This window comes from Cyprinus carpio, chromosome B21 (genome assembly GCF_018340385.1).
Source record: "Cyprinus carpio isolate SPL01 chromosome B21, ASM1834038v1, whole genome shotgun sequence".
Taxonomy (NCBI): domain Eukaryota; kingdom Metazoa; phylum Chordata; class Actinopteri; order Cypriniformes; family Cyprinidae; genus Cyprinus; species Cyprinus carpio.
The window spans coordinates 2,526,691-2,550,779 of NC_056617.1; the positions used below are offsets into that span (position 1 = coordinate 2,526,691).

At 32.4% G+C, this 24,089-nt stretch overlaps 1 protein-coding gene across 1 annotated transcript in view; it reads right to left on the reverse strand.

Moving 5' to 3' along the window:
- Window positions 1-5,092: 5,092 nt before the first annotated feature.
- LOC109080730 (WD repeat-containing protein 7) overlaps window positions 5,093-24,089 on the reverse strand; it is a 109,365-nt gene continuing 90,368 nt past the window's right edge. Inside the window, 7 exon segments of the mRNA XM_042747827.1 lie at window positions 5,093-5,392; window positions 9,341-9,431; window positions 13,943-14,042; window positions 15,794-15,876; window positions 15,987-16,139; window positions 17,542-17,659; window positions 23,744-23,930. Coding sequence (XP_042603761.1) covers window positions 5,175-5,392; window positions 9,341-9,431; window positions 13,943-14,042; window positions 15,794-15,876; window positions 15,987-16,139; window positions 17,542-17,659; window positions 23,744-23,930 — 950 coding nt within the window. The 3' untranslated portion in view covers window positions 5,093-5,174.

Genomic DNA, 24,089 nt, shown 5'->3' on the forward strand with positions numbered 1-24,089 from the left:
GGAAATATGTCTCATTACAGAAGGAAAATGGGTTTAAATAAGAATTCTCATTATTTAGGGGTCATTTTCAGCACATCCTCAATTAGAAGAAGAATCATATTTAGCAAACTATGTGTAATATTGTGCATGGTGAGCCCTTCTGCTATTAATCACACACAAGATGACTGACACAGTGTGTGTGTGTGTTTGTTGCCGTGGGCAGTGATTGATTTCCCCCTCGGCGCTGGCGTACAGTGAGAGGAGCAAAATACAGAGTCAGAGGTCAGAGGTCACCTGAGCTCTTGTCCGTCTCCCAGTGAGCTTATTTGTTCTCCGCGTCTTCCTGCAGAGCATTCTGGGTCACAGATTACACCGTACAGTCACTAATGCTGTAATTCCTGCATTCAAACACTCAGAACACCTTAGCAACCACATTGCAACTCCCTGGCAACCACCCACAACACCCTAGCAAGGGCAAATCAGAATTAATTAATTTCTTCAGAGAATGTAAAACTCTAATTAAAATGTAATATAAACTGCATAAATTAAACAAATATTAATGAAACCACAGAGTCATTAATGAGTGGTGGATTAATTGGACGCAGCGGATGAGATATTGACATGATGCTCTCCGGTGGGAGACCAACAGCTATTCATGATGACTGGAGGATTGTGTGTCCTGTAGGACAAGTTTTCTGCTTGTCTAAAATACTGAGCGAATAAATAAAATAAAGCCCGACCCTCTGGGTGTTTTAAACCAGCAAACCAGACCGGCTTTGAGCTGTCGATATCTGCAAAAATAAAAAGCTAAATAAATAACAACAACAATTAAATAAAAAATCTGATAAATGCTTCACTTTGAGCTGTTAATATCTACTAAAAATAAAATAAAAACAATAATAATAAAATGCTTGGCTTGACTGATGTCTGTGAAATATAGCAAAATAATTGAATAAATATCATTAAAAAGAACAAGATTAAAAAACACAAAAAAGAAAAAAAAAATACAGTATATCAACATGCAAAAACAGCAAAATAATTGAAAATAAATTAAATTAAAAACAATATTTAAAAAATCTAAATTATTTTGATATTTAGATATTTGTAAAATTTGCTAAATAACTGAAATAAATTACTTAAAAACATCAAAATAAAAAAAATCAATAAAATGCTTTTGTTATCTGTAAAAAATTAAATAACTGAATGATAAAAAACAATAAAATAAAAAACCTACCATTTGATATCTGTAAAATTAGCAAAATAACTGAATAAAGTAAAAACGACGATAAAATAAAAACAGCAAAAATCATTTTAATATCAACATTAACTATATGCAAAAATAGCAAAATAAATGACTAAAATTAAACAAAAACATTGACATGCTTTTGATGTCAACATTTGATATTTGCAAACAATTAAATATATTAATAATCATAAATATAAATGCAAAATTAATGAAAAAAATAAAATGAAAACAAAATATAATTGTGACAAAATATTTGATATCTGCAAAAAGAAAAATAATATATATATATATATATCTATATAATATATATACTTATATATATATATACTATATATATCTATATATATGTTGATTGAAATAGATATTGACATAATTTTTTCCGGTGAGAAAAGAACAGTAATTAATGCTCATTAGTGAAATTTTGGACTCCAAGATGAGCAAGAAATATCACTGATTATCATTAATTACTGCTGAATGTCAGTAAATTCTGATCTGATGGGCTCTTTAATCTTCATCATCATCAGTCCCAGTCCTGCTAATTATCAGATGAATCTGCATGCTGTTGATTTCTCCTCGCTGGGATTCAGCCTGAGCTTGTATTTTCACACTTAACATGATGAATTCTCTGGCAGCGCTGATAATGGCCATCATATTTCACACTGAGAGCGTTCGTGAAGACCTGCATCTGTTCTCACCGTCGTTCAGTGAATCTATGAACCCCTTTCTCCTGACCCTGAGAGGAATAAAATCTCCACAAAACGGCTGGAAAATAAAATCTTATTTATTCACTCTCAGAAATAACATTAGGCTGGACAGGAGACTGAAGTAAACTGATGCTCTCTATTAGAGCCAAAACCACTGAAGATCTGCTCACGTTCAGAGGAAACAAGCCTGAAAATCCTAACGCAGCGTCCCGATGGACTCCTTCACCCACTTTGTGTCCTACAGGACAGTTTTTTCTGCTTGTCTAAAATATCAGCCGACTAATAAAATGAGCCCTAAACTTTTGGGTGTCTGAAATCAGTAAACCAGACTGGCTTTGAGAAGCAAAATAAATAAATAAATAAAAATAAATAAATTTAAATCAACAATAAATTACAACATTTTATATATGCAAAAAATATAAAACAATGAAAAAATTGTTATAAATTGTCCAACTCTGAGCTGTTATCCGCACAAAAAAATAAATAAATAAAAAATAAATACAATTAAAAACAACAACAAAAACTGCAATAAAATGTTTGTGATTTGCAAAATATATAAAATAAAATAGAAAACAAGAACAAAACATTGTAAAAAAAATTTAACTTTGAGCCTTCAAAAAAACTAAATAAATCAATCAATCAAAAAAAAAAAAAAAAAAGATAAAATAAAATATAGTGATGAAATTTTTGACTTTAAACAAGTGACATTTGTAATAAATTGGAATAAATAAATTGACTGAAAAAAAAAACATTTTGAGCATATATCATCTACAAATAATTGCTAAACTAATAAAATGAAAACAACAAAAAATAAAATTGCACTAAAATGTTTTAAAAACTGCCATAAAATTGAGCAGTTGATATCTGCAAAAAAGAGACATAAATAAATAACAACAAAATATAAATAATAGCAAAAAATAAAAGGTAAATTTTTTTAATAAAATGTAACTTTGAGCTGTTGATATCTGTAAAAAATAGAAAATAAATAAAGCAACAATACAATTTTAAAACCATACTGTCAAAAGACTAGTTCTGTAATAATTTTCTGTCTAGAACAGTTGTGTATGACATGAGCGAGAGTGAATCTGCATCTGATGTGTGTTCAGTGTGTGAATGAAACAAACACCACAGCTGATTCTCACGTTTACCTTTATTAACACAATTACACAACGAGATTTATTATCCAGCAACAGCGTTAAAGCAGGGCTTGATATAGTGAATGTTGTACCATTATTTCTCACACACACATGAGTCTTGAGCATTTCACATCTAATCTACAGATAAAGCATTTGTATTTATGTCCATTTATACGACGAGTCACGCCAGAGATGGGGGGTGGGGGGGAAACTAATATATGCAGGGAAAAAAATCAATCATCCTATGATTAGAGTTTTGCGTCAGTTCACGGGACGTTCAAGGACTTTTCCATTAGTTTTAGTATAAACATACAAATAAATGTCATGGGAAAAACGCCAGACACACAGCACACACACACACACACCACACACACACACACACACACACACACACACACACACACACACACACACACACACACACACACGGCTTTAGACGTCTTTAAACACTCATTCTTCAGTCATTTTCTGAGATCCTGTGAACGTGACACAGTAAACTATCATGGAGGGAAAGTGTTTTTTTATTTTCTCAGATGTGTGAAAACTGTCGACATGCTTAAACTCGCAGCTTTGTGATTATTCTCCAGACGAACGCCTGATATTTATCCCAAAATCAAACAGAAGAAATTACATTCTGCGTAAAGAACATACAGCCTATTTTAGGACCATTAAGAGTTAATTATGTTTAATTAATCATTATGTTTTTGTATTTTGATCTCAGTTATTCTCAAGAAATTATTTTTAACATTTATGCTGTTTTTAATTCTGCAAAATTAATTTTATTTATTTAGTTTATTACTGCATTACTGTATGAGAATGCTGTTTATATTACAGTAATAATTTGGCAATGGAAATGTGTTTGATTGCAATGAAAAATACAGCACAATGCAAAAAAGCTTAATCCTATATATATATATATATATATATATATAAAAATATGCACACATATACATGCATATACATATACAAATACATATATATATATAATTGATTGATAATTAATTTGGTTTAGGGATGAAATACAGAATTTATTAAGCAAGCTGTGAAAATAAGAAATTATAATTTGCATAATGAAAATGTAGCCTATTTTAAGATTTAAGACTATTATGATTGAATAATTGCCTATTCACACAAATGCAGTTTAATCATTCTGTTTTTGTATTGTGATTATGGTTATTTTCATAAGAAAAAAAATTAAAACTCGTAAATAAATTATATTACAATTTGCTGATTTGAATGCTATAATTAATTTGACTTATTTTAAATGTTTATTACAGTTATGATAATTACTTTTTTATTACAGTAATCAGAATTTGATCCTAAAAATAGATTTAATTTTAATGAAGAACACCGCACAATGCAAAAAAAACCTTAATAATCCTAAAATAGTTCTTTACGCAAATATAACATTTATTTTTGTTGTTAATTGTGGGATGAAACAGTGATTTCTCAAAGCTCATCTGCTGCTGTGAAATTGCAGATGCAGATTTGTATGTGTTTTGTTACAGTGTGTGTCTAGTACACAGCTCTCTATCAGTGGATTACAGCACAGAAAAGCGAACGCGACTGTTTTTACACGTGTATTTCAGTGCCAGTGACTTCACATGAACCTACGACTCAAAAACACAGACAACAGCAAACCGAAAGAGTTCACGACTACAGCACGAGCGCAAACAAAAACCATTCCTGAAAATAACTCCTATGACACACGATACCACGATATGACTCGAGCCATTCAGCACGAATGAGGATTCTGCGATTATAAATAACATCAAGGAGGATGGGATCAGGTGGGGTCTTTCTCTGATTTAGACCAAACGAGTGAAATGTGTGTTTATATCGCCGGAATGATAAAACAGCTTCAGCGAGTCAACCGGAGAGAATTTGTGCAAATCAAACAAAAATACTCGTATTCAAAACCTCACTTGACCTTCAAGCACAAAAACGTTTTTTTGGTGTGCTGTAGTTTTTTATTATTTTTATATAGTAGTAAAAAATTATTAAAAAAAAAATTTATTTTGTTTATTTAATAAGAGGGATGAATGGGAAGAGTGTAAACCAGTTGACAGCTCAGCTGGGGAGGTCAAAGGTCACGTGACCCCTGACCCCTCAGACCATGAAGCGGTGCTCCTTGCCGTCGTGGGCCATGAGGATGACGTTGCGGTTGGAGGTCCAGATGAGGCGGGCCAGTTTGAGGGCGTTCTGGGATCCGGGCGACGCCGGCTGGACCGGAGGAACCTGATAGGTTTTGATGCAGCGCAGCTGAGGAGCCGAGTTCAACATCCCGATGCTGCCCAACAGAGACGTGTTCATCTGAGACACAGAGAGGAAGACACAGAATAAATAAGCTTTCCACTGATGTATGGTTTGTTAGGATCGGACAATATTTGGAAATCTTGGAATCTGAGGGTGCAAAAAAATCTAAATATTAAATATTGTCCAAATTAAGTTCTTAGCAATGCATATTACTAATCAAAAATTAAGTTTTGATATATTTAAGATCGGAAATTTACAAAATATCTTCATGGAACATGATCTTTACTTAATATCCGAATGATTTTTGGCATAAAAGAAAAATTTGCAATAATTTTGACCCCCATACAATGTATTTTTTGGACTATTACTACAAATATACCCCAGCGACTTATGACTGCTTTTGTGCTTCCCTCACACACACACCAACACACACACACACACACACACACACACACACACCACACACACACACACACACACACACACACACACACACACACACACATTAGGGCTGTCAGTTTAATGCGTTAATTAATTAGTTATGAAAAAATAGTGCAAATAAAGTATATTAACGCAGTTAATTGACTGGCTCCGCCCCCAGATACGTTGTACTTCATCTTACATTTCATACAGTTAATTGTTGACAAATAGGCCTATGATGCCAGACAACAACCTCATAAATTTAGTTATGCCCTAGAATTCCAGATATTAGGGCAAAAATGCTCCTGTATGAGTTTTTGTCTCATATTTCTATCACATGATAAGCGATATCACACGAGCAGTAGGCCTATCACACGAGTGCTGTTTATGTCTGAATACCACGAGGGCAAATGTGGGGGAAAAAGGGGAAAAAAAAAACTTTAAAGGGATAGTTCACCCCAAAAAATGTAATTGTGTCATCATTTACTCAAACCTGAATGACTTGCTTTCTTTTGTGGAACACAGAAGAAGGTATTCTGAAGACTGTTGGTAACAAAGCTGGTTTGGTTACCAATGACTTTCATTGTATTAACAGAAAAATAAGAAAACTGAGACCTTTCACAAATGATAGTTTTTTAAGTTCCATAGTTTATGTTGGGCCGTTGTAGCCTAGACGTTTATGTGTAATACATTTTATGTTGAATCAAATAAAATATTTATTTCTAAATGTACTATTTGTAATGTCTACTTAATACTTTCTCACTTAACACAAAAATAGCTTTAAATAATCTTTTGGGGGTATTTTTACAGACAAATGTAATTTGCGATGAATCAGATTAAATAATCGACACATATAATTAATTAGATAAAAAAAAAAATATTGATTTATAGCCCTAATAAATATACATCAGTTTTCTGCATCATTCAGAACAGAACTGAAAAAGCCTTTACACTTCAATTCAGCTCCTGAAAACTGGAAACAGCTTCCAATCTAGAGGCACAACTGGAATTCAGATTTTAATGCAAGTAGGATTAAAACTATTTGAACTTTTTTTTTAGAAAAGCAAATATTGTCAAGACAAACTTTAAATGTTAGCTAGACAAAACCTTGTTTGAAAAAAGTTTAAAAAGCCTTGACATTTATAGCTTTATAGGATGGATGGATGGAACGATGGTTGATGGATGGATGATGGATAGAATAATGGATGGATGAATGAAACAATGGATGAAAAGATGGATAGAATGATGGATGGATGGATGAATGAAACAATGGATGAAAGGATGGATAGAATAATGAATGATGGATGAATGAAACAATGGATGAAAGGATGGATAGAATAATGAATGATGGATGGATGATGGATGGATAGAATCATGGATGCATGATGGATAGAATGATGGATGGATGGATGAAACAATGGATGAATGAAACAATGGATGTAAGGATGGATAGAATAATGAATGATGGATGGATGGATGGATGGATGGATGGATAGAATCATGGATGCATGATGGATAGAATGATGGATGGATGGATGAAACAATGGATGAAAGGATGGATAGAATAATGAATGATGGATGGATAGAATGATGGACGGATGGATGGATAGAAAGATGGATAGAATCATGGATGCATGATGGATAGAATGATGGATGGATAAACGTGGCTAGAACTGCAAATAAGTACCCACACAACAAGAAACACCAATAACACAATGGATGATTTCTTGTAGAGAAATCATGATGGATAGAATGATGGATGGATAAAAGGTGGATAGAATGAATGATTGATGGATGGATGACAGAAAGATGGATAGAATGATGGATGGATGGGTGGATAAAGAATGATTGATGGATGGACTGATGGATGGATGGATGGATGGATAGAAAGATGGATAGAATAATGGATGGATGACAAAGATGAATAGAATGATGGATGGACGGATATAAAGATGGATAGAATGAATGATTGATGGATGGATAGATAGAATGATGGATGGATAGAAAGATGGATAGAATAATGAATGGATGACAGAAAGATGGATAGATAGAAAGATGGATAGAATAATGAATGGATGACAGAAAGATGGATATAGAAAAGCTGGATAATGAAGGGATGACAGATGATTGATGGATAGAAAGATGGATAGAAGAAACACCATATGATGGATGGATGGATTTATATGGATAGAGACAGAAAGATGGATAGAAAGATGGATAGAAGGAATGATTGATGGATGGATAGAATGATGGATGGTTTGTAATTGTTTATGTTTTTTTATTTATATTTCTTATAGTCTATATATTTCATAAATTTTTGATATTTTTATTGATTCGTTGAGACTACATGCAAAAATTAACAGAAGAACTGATTGAGCTTGAACAGAGAGAGACGCCAATAATCACATGATCACATGCTGCAAAAACAGACCAAAATCTGAACAAATTTGACAAATCTGAACATGAGATGGAGCCATGTAAGATAAGAGAAACACACACACACACACACACAGGAAGCTCTAGAGTTCCAACACACTGAGTCAGTCAGTCTACACACACACACACACACACGGTGCTCCAGAGAGGGTAGGGCTTCAGCGGTGTCAGACGGCCAGTCGCCCTCATCCCAGCCTGGGCGAGCGCGAGGCGGACGCCTGCGGACCCAGGAGGACTGGAGAATTCATTAGCACACACACACCATTCAGACGGCCCGGTTTAGCCTTACAGTAATGATACCATTAGCCTGGAAGACATTCTTACACACACACACACACACACACACACAGGAAGAGAAGAGAAGACGACTCGACGGTGTTTCTGAAAGACCTGCTCAGGACAGACGCTCACGGGACGCTCTGAGTCTCTGTTCAGACGACTGTCACATCACATCTAACCGCGGGACACTGCTTCACATTTCATCTCAAATACAGTAGCACCATAAAACAGACTACTCTTATACTTCATTCATTTCTGAATATTTATATTATACTTTTATTTTTTACATTTCTATTTTTATATTTATATGTATATTTACATTTGCAAAATCTAACTTTACATGTATGTATTTTTTTATAATACGTTTATATTTTTATATTTACACTTGCATTTACATTAATATTAGTTTAGATTTACATTTATATCAATATTTTTTTTATCATTTTTTACTTTATTTTTATTTTTTTTTATTTTTTTTTTTTTTTTATTTTTTTTTGTAAATTTTTATGTACATTTATATTTTTATATTTCTATTTATTTTTATTTTTATATTTCTATTAACTTTTATATTTACTTATGTTTTTATATTATATTGGACCAGCTGGAGTTTGTTTATTAAGTATTAAACTATCTATAATTATATTTATACTATTTCTATTTAAATATTTAGCCACTCTCAGTCTCTAAATGACAAATTTTAAATCTTTTTTTTTTTTTTACTTTCAAACAAGGGTTTATGTAGCTGACAATTATCTTGACCATTTTATGCTTTTCTAGTGAAAAAGTTAATTCTACTTCTTTGTTTTATTTTTTGTATTGTTTTTGAGTGTGTCTTTTTGTATATAGGTGTGAGGTGTGGGGTGTTTTCATGTGAGAAGGAGGTGTGTGTGTCTGTGAGTTTTGGTGTGTGTGGAGATATCGTCCGTCCGGTGCGAAGGACACCGCCGTTATGGGTCCTTTATGTCCATGAATGTGCTGTGGAAATACAAACAGGCACAGGTTTAGACAGCCATCTCTGTATCACTGCTCAAACATCTCATTCATGTTCATCTGCTGTAAGAAAACATCTCTTCCTGACGCATCACGGTTAACTGTACTGAAAGAAAAGGCACCTGCACTAGTGCATTGTGGGATTGAGACGGGTACCACAGTGAAGAGACTGCTGACATGCCTCAATATAGTGTCATTTTCAAAATAAACAAATAAATAAATAAATATATAATTGAATATTATAAATATATTATCACTATATAATAAATCAATATTTATTTCAGTATACTTTATATATAACTTTACGATATAATTAAAAACAAAAATCACAAAAATAGCCTTACAGAAGAGTATTGTGACAGTAATGAATGATTATCATATTCATAAACCAAGATATTTATTATAGATGTATTCCAAGGCACCCATATATTTACAGATCATCACCTGCGCAGCATTCAGCAACTTTTCTTATGTTATCGTTATTAATTCATTATGGTAGCATCATGTTATACCAAATTTATTAAGCAGTTATTGTCTTGATGATAACATTATAAAACATTTTATTAATAGCATTTTGATCAGCATTGTTGTCTGATTTAGGATGTTTTCATGACTGAGTTCTGTGTTTTCTGATGAACACAGACACTGTGAACAGGACAGCAGAGCATCAGACGACTGTATAATAATGGTCTGTAAATGAGTGTTTGATCCAATCAGGTGCTGAAATGTACAGCAGCCGTGGGAATAATAAACAGCCGCTGGAACGCAATAATCCGTCCGGCCTGTCAGAAAAACCCCCTCATAACACAGCCATTAGATTAGAGACACGCGCGGCGATATGAGAGCAGCACGCTAAATCTCTAAAATATCTCATTATTATAGATCAAGCATCATCTGACTCGAGTCTGGTATTGTATATATGTCTGATGATATAAAAGACGGGACGCCAGAAATATTGGCCTGTCAGATCACCACAGAAATACACAGTCAAGAGTGAGTCTCTTCAGGAAAATCAACTGGGAATGACTTTCTGTGTGCGTTAAAATCCACAAAGCAGGGTTATTATATTCAAAACGTAAATCACAAAAAATACATAAATAAATTCTGTTACTTGAAACTTAAATATAAGCTATATATATATATATATATATATATATTATATATATAATAAAAAATCTTACACTTATTTTATTTCAGCTACGTTCCTAATAATTAAAACTAAAAAAAAAATAATAATAATTACTATATGGACATAACTAAAACAAAACTAAACTAATAAAAATCACAAAAACAACAAAAAATACTAAAACTGTTAATAAAATAAAAAATCTGTTATTTAAAATAAAGTTTAACTTAAATACAAGCTACACACACTCTCACACACACACACGCACACACACATATACATATATATATATATATATATGTGTGTGTGTGTGTGTGTGTGTGTGTGTTTTTTTAAACCTTAAACATTTTATTTCAGTTACTTTCCAAATAACTAAAACAAAAAAAAATTAGTAATTACTATATGGGCACATAAAAAAAATTAAAAATTAAAATATTAAAAAATAAAATAAAAATAATAAAATCACAAAAATACACAAAGAATACTAAAACTGTTACTAAAATAAAAAATCTGTTATTTAAAATAAAGTTTAACTTAAATACAAGCTACACACACTCACAAGCTAAAAAGAATGAACGCACGAAAAGAAACACAGAAAGAAAAAAGTGTTTTTTTTTTTTTTTGTGTTTTTTTTTTTTTTTTTCATTTAATTTCCAAATAACTAAAACAAACAAAAAAAAAAAACGAGTAATTACTTTATGGGCACATAAAAAAAATAAAATATTAAAAAAAATTTACAAATAAAATAAAAAATAATAAAATCACAAAAATACACAAAGAATACTACAACTGTTACTAAAATAAAAAATCTGTTACTTAAAATAAAGTTTAACTTAAATATAAGCAGCTACTTTTCAAATAACTTAAACTAAAAAAACGAGTAATTACTATAAGGGCATATTAAAAAAACTAATAAAAATCACAAAACACAACAAAAATACTAAAACTGTTACTAAAATAAAAACAACTTAAAAAAAAATTCTAATAGTACATCATTGATACTAAAGAGTACTGCCATGATGTAAAAATAATACATGCACATGAAATTATGATTTAATAAATAAATTAATAATAATAATAATAATAATAAAGACCAGATAATATAATCAAAATAATAATTAAATTAACTAGGTTTCTTTTTTTTTTTAAGAGAAAGAGGTGTTTTTGTTGTGGATTTTAAATATATTTTTAAAGTTTGGATTCAGTTTAGGTTTTAGTCTTTGATTATATGTGATTTAAACCCTCCTGTATCATATTTGATATGCACCTGTTTCACACTCAATCTACTCCATGTCTTCTGTCATCTGATTCATAGTTTAGAGTTTTTAGAGTGATTAACGTCCAGCTTCAGCTGCTGCTTCTCGTGTTCTTCTCAAGTAAAGGTCAGAATAACTGCAGTAATATCTCCAGATGAACTCTTCCTGGACTGAAGCAGCTCAGCTTTACTTGATTTCTCCATCATCATGTTTTAGTCTCAAATCTGAATCATCAGGATCTTTTGAGCAGCGTTTGTTTCCAGAAGCTTTACTTTCACTGTTCCTCAGCGGAGGAATGATCTTCACGAGCCTCCAGAACATCTCAGCTTTATTTCTTCATCTCTCAATCACTGCATTATATGTTTGGATCATTTCCATCTCATCTTGTTATTGGAGATATAGAGTGATGACTGATATTTAGATCAGTTTATGTCAGTATCTGCTCTACTGTTATAAACATCTCATGTGTCAATCAAACGATCACTTCCTGTTTAAGTGGGCGGAGCAGAAAAAGCTGCAGTGTGAAGCAGACTATATGATGAGAGACATATGAACTATATCCACCAACACAACAGAACACACACACAGGAAGAGAAAATGTGCTGCATCAGGAAACACTGACAAAACACACACACACACACACACACACACACACACACACACACACACACACACACACACACACACACACACACACACACTATGGAGAGTCCCCATGAACCACATATGCAAGTAAGTGTGTGTGTTGTATTGTAGTGTGTGTGTGTGTGAGAGACAGTTAGATTGGGTCTCACAGCTGAATTGATTGAAGGATTGATTTTAGGTTGTTTACAGTTCTCCAGATCAAATCTCTGTGAAATCGCTGTCTGGGGACCCGGCGATCAGATCATATGCACATCCCATAATGCTCTGGCCACGGAGACGGACATCACTGATCACATGATCTTCATCAGGGTTTGAAACACAAACACTGATCTGAAGACAGTGACGTACACTACCGTGGGTCCTCTGTGTGTGTGTGTGTGTGTGAGAGAGAGAGGAGAGAGAGAAAAAAAACACACACACACACACACACAGAGATGTTCTTTTTAAAATGTTTTTGTAAAAATAATAATTAATAGACATTACTGTACCAAAGGTTTGGGTCAGTAAGGTGTTTTATTAAAAAAATAAGAAGAAATGAATACTTTTATTCATTAAGGACGTATTATATTGATCAAAAGTGCCAGTAAAGATTTTTATAATCACAAAAGATTGCTTTTTCAAATAAATGCTGTTCTTTTGAACTTTCTATTAATCTTTTAATCCTGAAAAATAAAATGCATCACGGTTTCCACAGAAATATTGTGCAGCACAACTCTTTCAACATTGATAATAATCAGAAATGTTTCTTGAGCAGCAAATCAGCATATTAGAATGATTTCTGAAGATCATGTGACACTGAAGACTGCAGTAATGATGCTGAAAATACAGCTGCGCATCACAGAAATAAATTATAGTTTAACAGAGATTCACACAGAAAACAGATATTTTAAATTACTTTTTTTTTTCACTATTTACTGATTTTACCAAATTTTTGTTCAAATAAATGCAGCCTTGGTGAGCAGAAGAGACTCTTTCAAAAATCTCACCAACCTCAAACTTCTGAACAACAGTGTGTGTGTGTGTGTGTGTGTGTATATATATATATATATTATATATATATACTATATATATATATATTATATATATATATATATATATATATACACACACACACTACAATTTGTATAAATGCATATACAGTTTTTTTTTATACAGAAAAAAATGTAGTCAAGTCTGTCCACAGTTTTGACTGAGTGTTTCGGTCTGTCTCTTATCAACTCAACCCAGAGGCAGTGTGTTTCTTAGGCAGAGTATTACTCACACACACACACACACACACACACACACATGCCGAGCTCGGAGCAGTCATGTGACCCCAGCTGTGACATCATGATGCTGGACCGGATCGATCACACAATCTCTGTCTCTGCAGGACAGCGCTTCCCATCATGCACCTCTGCCCTCTGAGGGACACCTGCGCACCAGGTGAGCACCCATACACACTCGCCACAGAGACGCCGCTCGCTTACCTGGCACTTTCCAGTGCGAACGTCATAAAGAGCCACTGAACCCTGACGGGCGCCGACAGCGATGCGATAGCTGCGATCACAGTACGCCACCATATAAAACCTGCAGAGAGAGAGATGAGAGGAAACACACACTAGATCACTACTGCAGGATACCATGAGCTCCAGCAGTTTGAGAATGATTCTAAATCAACTTCTTTTTCTACCAAATAATTTGTAAACCGTGAAATCTAATTATTTAAATTTAATTTAAAAATAATTAAAATTGTACTTTTTAGTTTATATTTTATGTTATTAAATTAAATTTGTAGTATACAAAATTCAATCAAAAATGCTAAATAATTTTGTTATAACTGAGTCATAATAAATAGTAAGCAACAAATAATACATAAATAAATATTCTTCAAATTATTTTATTACTTTTTTTATTTCAGTGTGATAAATCAACTCATTACTTTACTATAAAAATTATTTATAAATTATTTTAATTTAAGAATTTTAATTTAGTTTTTACACAAAATAAAAATAATTAAGTAACTTTTTATTAAGTTACATTTTTAAATTATTGACATTTATTATTTAATGTAATTTTGTGTAATTCAATTACAATTGTAGTATCAAAATTTTTAAAAATAATCAATCCAAAATGTATTTTCAAAATGAAATGAATTTTACCAAAATTAATTCTGTAGACATTTAATTAAATATAATAATTTTTAGTATTAAAAAACTTTTATAATTTTTTATAAAAATAATAAATGCAAAATATTTGTTTACTTGTCATAAATAATAAACAACATGTAATAAGTAAATAAATATTTTTTAAAAATATGAAAAATGTGCATTATTTTTTTCACAAAATTAATTTTGTCGACATTTTGTAAAATTTGCATTTTGAAAAATTACAGATTAGCACACAAAATTCAATCAAAAATGCAAAAAAAATCACTTATTTCTGAGATAATGGGATGCATGCTAAATTAATACATTAGCATACTAATTATTGAAAAACATAATGTTGCATTCTTCATATACCTTATAATGGTAGTATGCAAATTGGGTTTAGCCTATCTAAGGACTTTAATCCATCAAATATGCATCAATCGCTGTCACCTGAGGTTTGACCTCTGACCCGTTGAGATCAATGAGCTGCTCGTTTGAGCCGTCATCAGTTTTATAAGTATATCAGTGACCAATTAATAAAACGGCTTTGTTAGTAATCAGTGCCGGTGACGCTAAAATCAAAAGTCACTGAAAGTTACTAACTTCTTCACTCATAAGTTCATTTCTATAATATTTACATGACGGTAAAATAACTTACCATCTGTCATTTATAATTATAGCAGTTATATTATTATATAGTTAAATTAACTAAAAATTAAACTATTTAAAAATATTTTTGTTAACTGAAATTAGTTGAAATAAAACTAAATAAATGATAAATATTAGAAGAAAAACTAACTGAAATAAGTTGAAGTACTAAAATTACTAATGTAAATCCGAAACTGATCTAAAACTGAAATACAAAATAAAAATAAATCAATGTAGAAATATAAAAGAAAAACTAAAACTAATAAAAATGACAAAACCACATACAAAAATGACTAAAATCTATTTAGAAATATATATATAAAAAAACTAATTAAAATAACAAAACCATGTGAGAAAATTACAAAACAAATTAACTAAAATTAATTATATAAAAAATAATTAATAATATATAATATATTTTAATATATAAAAATATATTGCACAAGAAAATTACAAAAACAAAAATATTAATAAAAAATAATATAATATTCTAATGATATTATTGTAACGCATGCACACACAAATTCATAAAGACACACTGACCTGCAGATGGCTGGGAAACACTCGGACAGGCCTTTCTTCTTCACCAGAGAGCCTTCAATGCAGTACATGATGATGTCCATCACCTGCGGGACACAGTGTGTTTGACACTCTGGGGCTGTTTCTCATCAGCAGGTATTGTGTGTAAGGTGATCTGTAGTGTAGCAGTGTTAGCGGTTAGCATGTGTCTGTGTACCTCCACCAGCAGGTCCACCACATCAGACGGCATCTTCTCGATGAGAATCTCCATGACGCGCAGGATTTCAGTTTTGGCGCGAGCGAGAGTCGTGGTGTGAACGTTCTGCTGAGACTGAGAGCCCTGGGACTGCATCGCTGTGTGTCTGTGAACCTACACACACACACACACACACACACACACACACACGTTTGTTTCTGTGAATTGTGGGGACTTTCCATAGACTTCTATTACTTTTATATTGACCAAACAATATTTTCTGCCCCCTAACCCAACCCTAACCCTTTACAGAAAACCTGTTTGCATTCTTACACTTTCAGATAAACATCATTAACTATTTTTAATCACTTTTAATAACCGCAGGCCGAGCCCCACAATGTCAAAAATGTCAGGTTTTACTCTCCTTGTGGGGACATTTGGTCCTTACAGTGTAGCACACACACACACACACACACACACACACACACACACACACACACACACTCTCACTCACACACTTACACTCTCTTTCTCTCTCTCTCACACACACAAACTCACTCACACACACTTTCACACTCTCTCTCTCACACACACACACACACACTCTCTCTCTCTCTCTCTCTCACACACACACACACACACACACACTTTCTCTCTCTCACACACACACTTTCTCTCTCTCTCTCTCACACACACACACACACAAACTCACACACACTTTCACACTCTCTCTCTCTCTCTCTCTCTCTCACACACACACACACACACACACACACACACTCACACTCCACGTCAATGACAAACACACACTTAAGAAGACACTCACAGAAGTGAGTTTTATGGTTTAATGCATGTATCTGAGTTGTGTGAGTGTATAAATGTTTGTGCTGCTTGTCTATTTGTGCATAAAACTATGTGTATTTTTGCATGTACTGTACCTTTCTTTCTTTGTGTCATTTTTAAATGTTTAGTTAAATTCAGCATAATATTAATTAATGTTATACAAAACATCAAGAACAATTAAGAACAACTGTTCAATTTTAGAATAAAATTGTCTACAAAATTAATTGTGTAGGCAATTTAAGTCTACATTCAATCAAAAATGTAAAAACGTTTACTACAACTGAATCACAGACAAATCAATTAGATGCCAATTTACATGTTTCATTTTAAGAATCTGAATGAACTAATTAAAAGAAAATTGTAATAACTTTTTTTTTTTTTTTTTTACAAAATTAATTTGTTGACATTAACATATTTTTTACTATACAAAATTAAGTAAAAAATCTAAAAATTATGGTTTATTGTAAAGGGGTCATAACACAATAAAAAGTAACTTTAAAAAAATAAATGGAGACATTTCAGAGAGTCTTGTGGTTTTATGTACAGATGTGTTGTGTGTGCATCATGTGTATTTAAGTACATCTCAGTGTCATCAGAATTAACTTAGTTTAGAATTTGTTCAGAATTCAATTTAAAAATGCACAGTGTCTATTAAGACACTTCTGAGTAATAATAAATGTGTGATGAATGAATAAATGCTAAATGTTATTTCGTGCATGTGTGTGTGTGTTACCTCTCGAGCGATGGTGGTGATGAAGGCGGGCGGTCTGGCGGTGGCGATCAGGGAGAGGGCGTGACGGGCCGATCGGGCCGAGTCAGCGCCGGGGCTCAGAGGAAGACCCATTGAGATGCTAAACACAAATATAGAGTCAAACCATTACACACACATTATAATGTGAGCCCGGGGTCAATGGAGTCACTCACACACACGATCTACATCTGTGAGAGGCCCCTTGTTAACAAATCACCCTGTGTGTGTGTGTGTGTGTGTGTGTGTGTGTGTGTGTGTCTCGCGCATGACAGCATGTGATCAAAGCCTGAGCCGTGACTTTAATGTTCTCTGTGTCACACGCGCGGCTAAAACATGCTAACACACAAGCGACAGCCCAAATTTTTTTGTTTGTTTGTGTTGAGAGAGAGAGAGAGAGAGAGAGAGAGAGAGAGAGAGAGTGGGGGTGAGAGAGAGAGAGAGAGAGAGAGAGAGAGAGAGAGAGAGAGAGAGAGAAAGAAACAACCGGCCAGAAATACACTAATAAAGTCTTCCCATAATATGTCAAATATGAAATGAAATATGAAATTTTGATGAATCACTATGTTTTATGATATATCTTTTATGCATCTGGAGAAAACAAAAGTTTTTAGAAAATTATATCATATATCATATATCATATATCATATCATATCTTATCATATCATATCATATATCATATCATATCATATTATATTATTATATTATAGTATATTATTATATACTTGCCTGCATTCAGAGTAATAAATATTTTTTAAATAGTTATATTAAATATTAATATTATATTATATACTTTTATGCATGTGGAGAAAAAATAAATTTGGTAAAAAATATATGATTAATATATATATATATATACAGTCAGAGAAAAAAAATTAAAAGGTTTATAAAAGTATACATATATTTTTATGCATAATAAAAATTAATTTAATTAAAAGGTTTCAATTAAAATGATATTAATATATTAATCAATATTGCATATAATCTTTATTAATTATGAGAAATGTAATTAAAAAACATACATTAAGTATGAAGCCAACATGAATACAAAGATTACATTTCTAAAAACTGTTAGAACTGTTTCTCCTGCATGATTTAAACTGGGGCTTTAAGAGATTTTTCTTTCCAGTTTCTCTGTCGACCTTCAGAGACTCTCAAAGTACAGATCACATATGAAGCAGCATCATCTGATGAACAATTACACAAACACATTACACAGAAGAGAGGGAGAGAGAGAGAGAGGTGAGAGAAAGTGCTCAGATCTCAGCGCTCAAACTCGATCCAGCGGACGAGTCGATAAACCCTGTTCAAAGCTCACAGCTTCTGCGCTACATAAACGATCTTAACACGGCTGTAAGTGTGAACTCGAACAGCAGCAGTCGTGAAAAACCTTCATGATGATCCCTGCCCTGCGTTCTACCATTCGATGCAAATCAAAGAGAGTCTGACCTTCACAAACTGCTTTAAAAGACAAAAATACGAAATATAAAGTATATAAAAATAAGATTAAACTCAGTTTCTGATTTGCATTTTAAGGCAAACTATATTTAAAGAATGCTAAAACATTTCAAGCTCATCTGTGAGTAACTTCTACAAACTAGAGTTTCAAAGTAGCTTTAACACTGCTGGTGTGTGTGTGTGTGTGTGTGTGTGTGTGTGTGTGTGTGTGTGTGTGTGTGCGTGTGTAATTGAGCTAATGAATGAGTCTCTAAAGCCGAGCGCTTCCTTGATCCGTCAATATCTGATCAATCACTTTGATCTCAGGAGCGTCAGCATAAAATATGAGCCACAGGAGAGAAAGAAAGATGAGAATATTAGAGAGGAGCTCAGATCTTTTCTATCTTTTGTTCTGTATTGAGTGATGCAGACAAATCACATCAGTTTTTATTTTATCTTTTCATTTCATTTAATTTTATTCATTTTAACAAAACTCAGTGATTGGACATCTTTAACCTTTAGGAAATGTTTCAAAGACCAGATGATGGTTTGTAGTTAATTATAAAAATGTATCCCCCCCCCCCCCATAAATTAGGGAAATAGTAGTTTTTTTTTTCTGTGTAAAAGGCTTATTTATCTTTCAATCATGCTGTAGAAATAGTTCAAAGAAAGAGCTAAACACCGTATTTTTGGTCAAATAAATAATATTTTTTAAATATTTCTATATTTATTTATATATTCCGTATATAAAACATTGAAAATTAAAGATCAACAGTATTTATGTATCTTCTCCTGATGCTGTGGAAGGTCCAAAGAGATCCTAAATCCTGGTCATTTAAATAAAAAAAAAAAAATAAAATACTTTTTATAATATATTTAAATATATGAATACACATAATTTTTCTTTTAATAATGTAATAATAAATATTTAATTATGTTTATGTGTGTAAACTACATGATTCTAAAGTGGCTTGATGCAAACCTGTTTCTGAGCTCTACATGCAGTTCTTTTGACCTTATTTTATGCTCTGAAATGCATTTTCAGCTGTTAGACCTTTCATTAAGATGTGTGTGACTTTCCAAATCATACCCATTCAATTGAATTTGACACAGGTTAACTTCACTCAAAGTGAGGTAACATCTACAAGTAATAAAAATGCTTCTGAGCTAAATTTCAACTGTGCCAGATTTGAATACTTATGCAATAGTATCACTTAAGTTTTTTTTATTTTTAATACATTTGCAAAGATGTTAAAAACCTATTTTTTGCTTTATCACTATGGTGTACGGAGTGTAGACTGATGTGGAAAAAAAGTAATGTAAAGCAGTTTAACATAAGACAGCAAAATAAAACGTGAAAAAAAAAATGAAGGGGTCTGAATATTTTCGCAAGGCACTGTATATATGTGCGTGTGTGTGTATATATATATATATATATATATATATATACAGTGCCTTGCGCAGCCTGAAAGAGCGTGTGAGAGAGACTCGTGCAGGAATCAAAACAAATGAGTGCAACAGCACACGGAAAGTTATATGCATACTGCGGTAGTAAAAAAATAAAAATAATAATATATGATTTAGATACACAACATTGCAAGATCAATGTTTCAACACGATTGGAATGTGCTTTTATACAATAGTAGAACAATAAACAAGAAGTTAAAATTAACTGACTTACATTTCAGACGTTTTTATGCAAAAAAATCGTTACTGAATGAATCCACGTTTTTGAACGAATCAAGTGAGTCAATGATTCAGTTACCCATTTGTAAAGACAGTAGTCACTTGCCTCGTCTCTGAATGAATCAGCGTATGAATGAATCTAAATGACTCACTCATTCAAACTTGCCACTTCAGATGCAGCTTCTGTGTTTGCTGCAGTGGAAAGAGAGTTTGTTCATACTGATTTCATATGAATGGTAACAGCTCTACAGTTTCTTATTATTCTAACCGAATTAATTTAAACAATGTAAGAATTTGATGTGAAAGATGACACATTTCTAGTCACAGAGCACTTTATTTTGAGAGTTGTTTAAGTGAGAGAACATCTGCAGCTTTGTCCAGATTGGGGAAATTGTAATGCTTAATTTTTTTTAATATATATATATATATATACATATTTTTTTTGCATTTAAAAAAAAGGTATAGATTTTGTGTATGCTGTCAATTATAGTTTTTAGAAAAAAAATCGGAATCAGCAAAAATCGGTATCGGCAGGTCACTCTTACAAAAAAATCGGAAATCGGCCAAGAAAAATTGCAATTGGTGCATCTCTAATTATATTCATATATATATATATATATATATATATATATATATATATATATATATATATATATATTAAAAATAAAAATAAAATGGATTTAGATTATCGTAAATATAAATATATCTTCCCATCATGATGAGTCTAAATGAGTAGCTAAATTAAATTAGTAATTTAGATAAAAAATTTAAATGAGACAAAAAATATGGAAAAAAAAAAACATTTGAAGTGGATCAAAACCTTTAATAAAAGTTGTCGTAAAAAAAGAAAATGCGTTCTTGTCTTAGGACAACTTTGATGAACTTTTCTGATCCACTTTAAATGTTGACTACTGTATATATCGCAAACATTTTGATATGTTTAAAACTAGATACACTTCATGTTACGTTAACTGAATGCTATATAAAAATTAATTTAGCCAGCAGATTATATTTCTTGTCTCTGGTCTAATTGGAACCATCATCTTTTTAACTGCACTTGTACAGATTCCATAAAACATTCAGTTCATCACATCACGCGCATCACTTCCTGTCTCTCTCTCTCTCTCTCTCTCTCTCAAACTAAAGGTCTTCGAGTGCCGCTAAACAGATTTGCTTTTTTAAAAGCAGATAACGTTGCTCTGCTTCAGTCTGGAGGTCAAAGAAGAAAGATCATCTTCATCATCATCCTCATCGTTCCACTCAAGACTCACATATACGCCACGCGTAATCACGGCTGAAAAATGAGCGCCATTTGGCTCTAACAGCATTAGCACGCGCTCCACGCAGACATATTTGTACTCATAATAAATTTTTTTCGGCTCAGGTTTCGTCTTAACGAGCGGGTCAGGCTGGACGTAAGCTGGTTTGCGGGCGTTTGGGCGCGGAGGTGAAGGCCCAGACGAATGGGTTTCCTCTTACGGTTGGAGGTCTTCACCATCCTGAGGACGAGACATCATTACATCATATTAATGGGCTCCAATCGCATTACAGCCTGCCTCTCATCTGTCCGGGGAAACGCCGGCGCGGTGAGCAGAATCTGAAGAAAGGACTTCAGAACTGATTCATAAGCGTTGAGTCTCTGAACAACTAACCAATGCTACTTATGAGCGTTTCAAACCCCTGCACACTAAGCTAGAGGGTCTTATGATATCGGCTTTAGGTTTTCTCAAATTCTTTTTTTTCTATTTTAATATTTCTAGACTCTGCTGTTTTTAATTTTCAGTTTTTCTGAATTCCATTTTAATAGTTGAACAAAAAACGTAGTAATCAAAAATCATGTCTAGTTAACACATAAAACTTACACCATTTACTGACTATTTATTTCTATTTATTTATTTTGGGAAAAAAATCATTTATTTTATTTCCATTTCATTAAATTTTCCTGGATACACTTTTTATGGTTAAATAAAATTTAATAAATAAATCAAAAAACACGTCTAATTAATCAAAATCATGAAACATACATTTTGATATGAAATCCATTTGTATTTTTTTCTCAAATTCCGGATTGTCTGCTATAATTTTCTGGAATTTTTTATTTTTTTTTTCATTTGAAATTTTCTGGATTCCATTTTCATGGTTAAGTAAACTTTAGTAATCAAAAAGCATGTCTAATAATTTGAAAGAATAAAGCGTACACAATTCAATAACAATTCGTTAATTTTTTTCTTCACATTTTTAGGGCCCTATGAAATCCATTTATTAGTTTCTGCTTACATTTTCCTGTATTGTGTTTTATACACACACACACACACACACACACACACACACACACACACACACACACACATATATATATATATATTCTTGTTTCTGTTTTATGGCTAAATTAAATTTTAGTACTCAAAAGGCAAGTCTAATATATATATATATATATATATATATATATATAAATAAATTCCATTTTAAATGTGCCATTTTAATAACTTAAAATAATATATATTAATATATATATATTTGTAAACGTAATAATCAAAAAGCATGTCAAATCAATTGAATTCATAAAACTTGAAAAGTTTAATAATTTATTTAAAAATAAATTATTAATGAAATGTTTAACTTTTTCAGTAATTCTGTGTTGTGTTTGAATTTTTCTGGATTTGTGATTAAAATCCTAATTTATTGTCAAAAACGAAGGTTAGTAAATAAAGGCAAAGTGCTTCACAACAGAGGTTTACTGTTAAAATATGGAAGAAAAAATTGTGATTTGTGAAAAATGTGTCTCATTACACTGAGGAGTACTGCACAATACTACTATATTTCTGTCATAATTTCTTCAAGTTAAACCACACTTTTATTTTGACGGGTTGTACTGAAGATCTCTGAGTTTCTGACAGTAATCTTTCCCAAATGTACAGGTGGAAACTGGTGACTCTCAGATCTCTCTGGAGATGAAGTTTTTGATTTGAGATTTAATTAACAGCCAAACTTTTGACTTATTCATCTAAAATACACCAAATTCCCCGAGATTCTGTGTTGTACAGTAAAAAAATGTGCATCTCACTTGGACAGCTGCTTCTCGGCGTCGGCGCAGAGCTCCAGCAGACCCATGAGAACCGCGGACACGTCCATATACGGCTCCCAAACCGTGAAGCCGCGGCCGATCAGATCGATGGCTGTGCGCCGAATGGTGCTGTGGGCCGGCAGCTTGGGGCTGGGCGGCTGGAGGAGGAGGAACGTCAGGGCTTTACCTGAGAGACAGATGGTTATTAATATCCATATTGACCAGAGCCGTTATCAGGACGGTCTGCAGGCGGAAATATTGATGCTCAGCTAATACAGCATCAGACACTACACAAATCAACATAACGTCACATGCATCTGAACACGCTAGAAATCTGAGTGCAAAA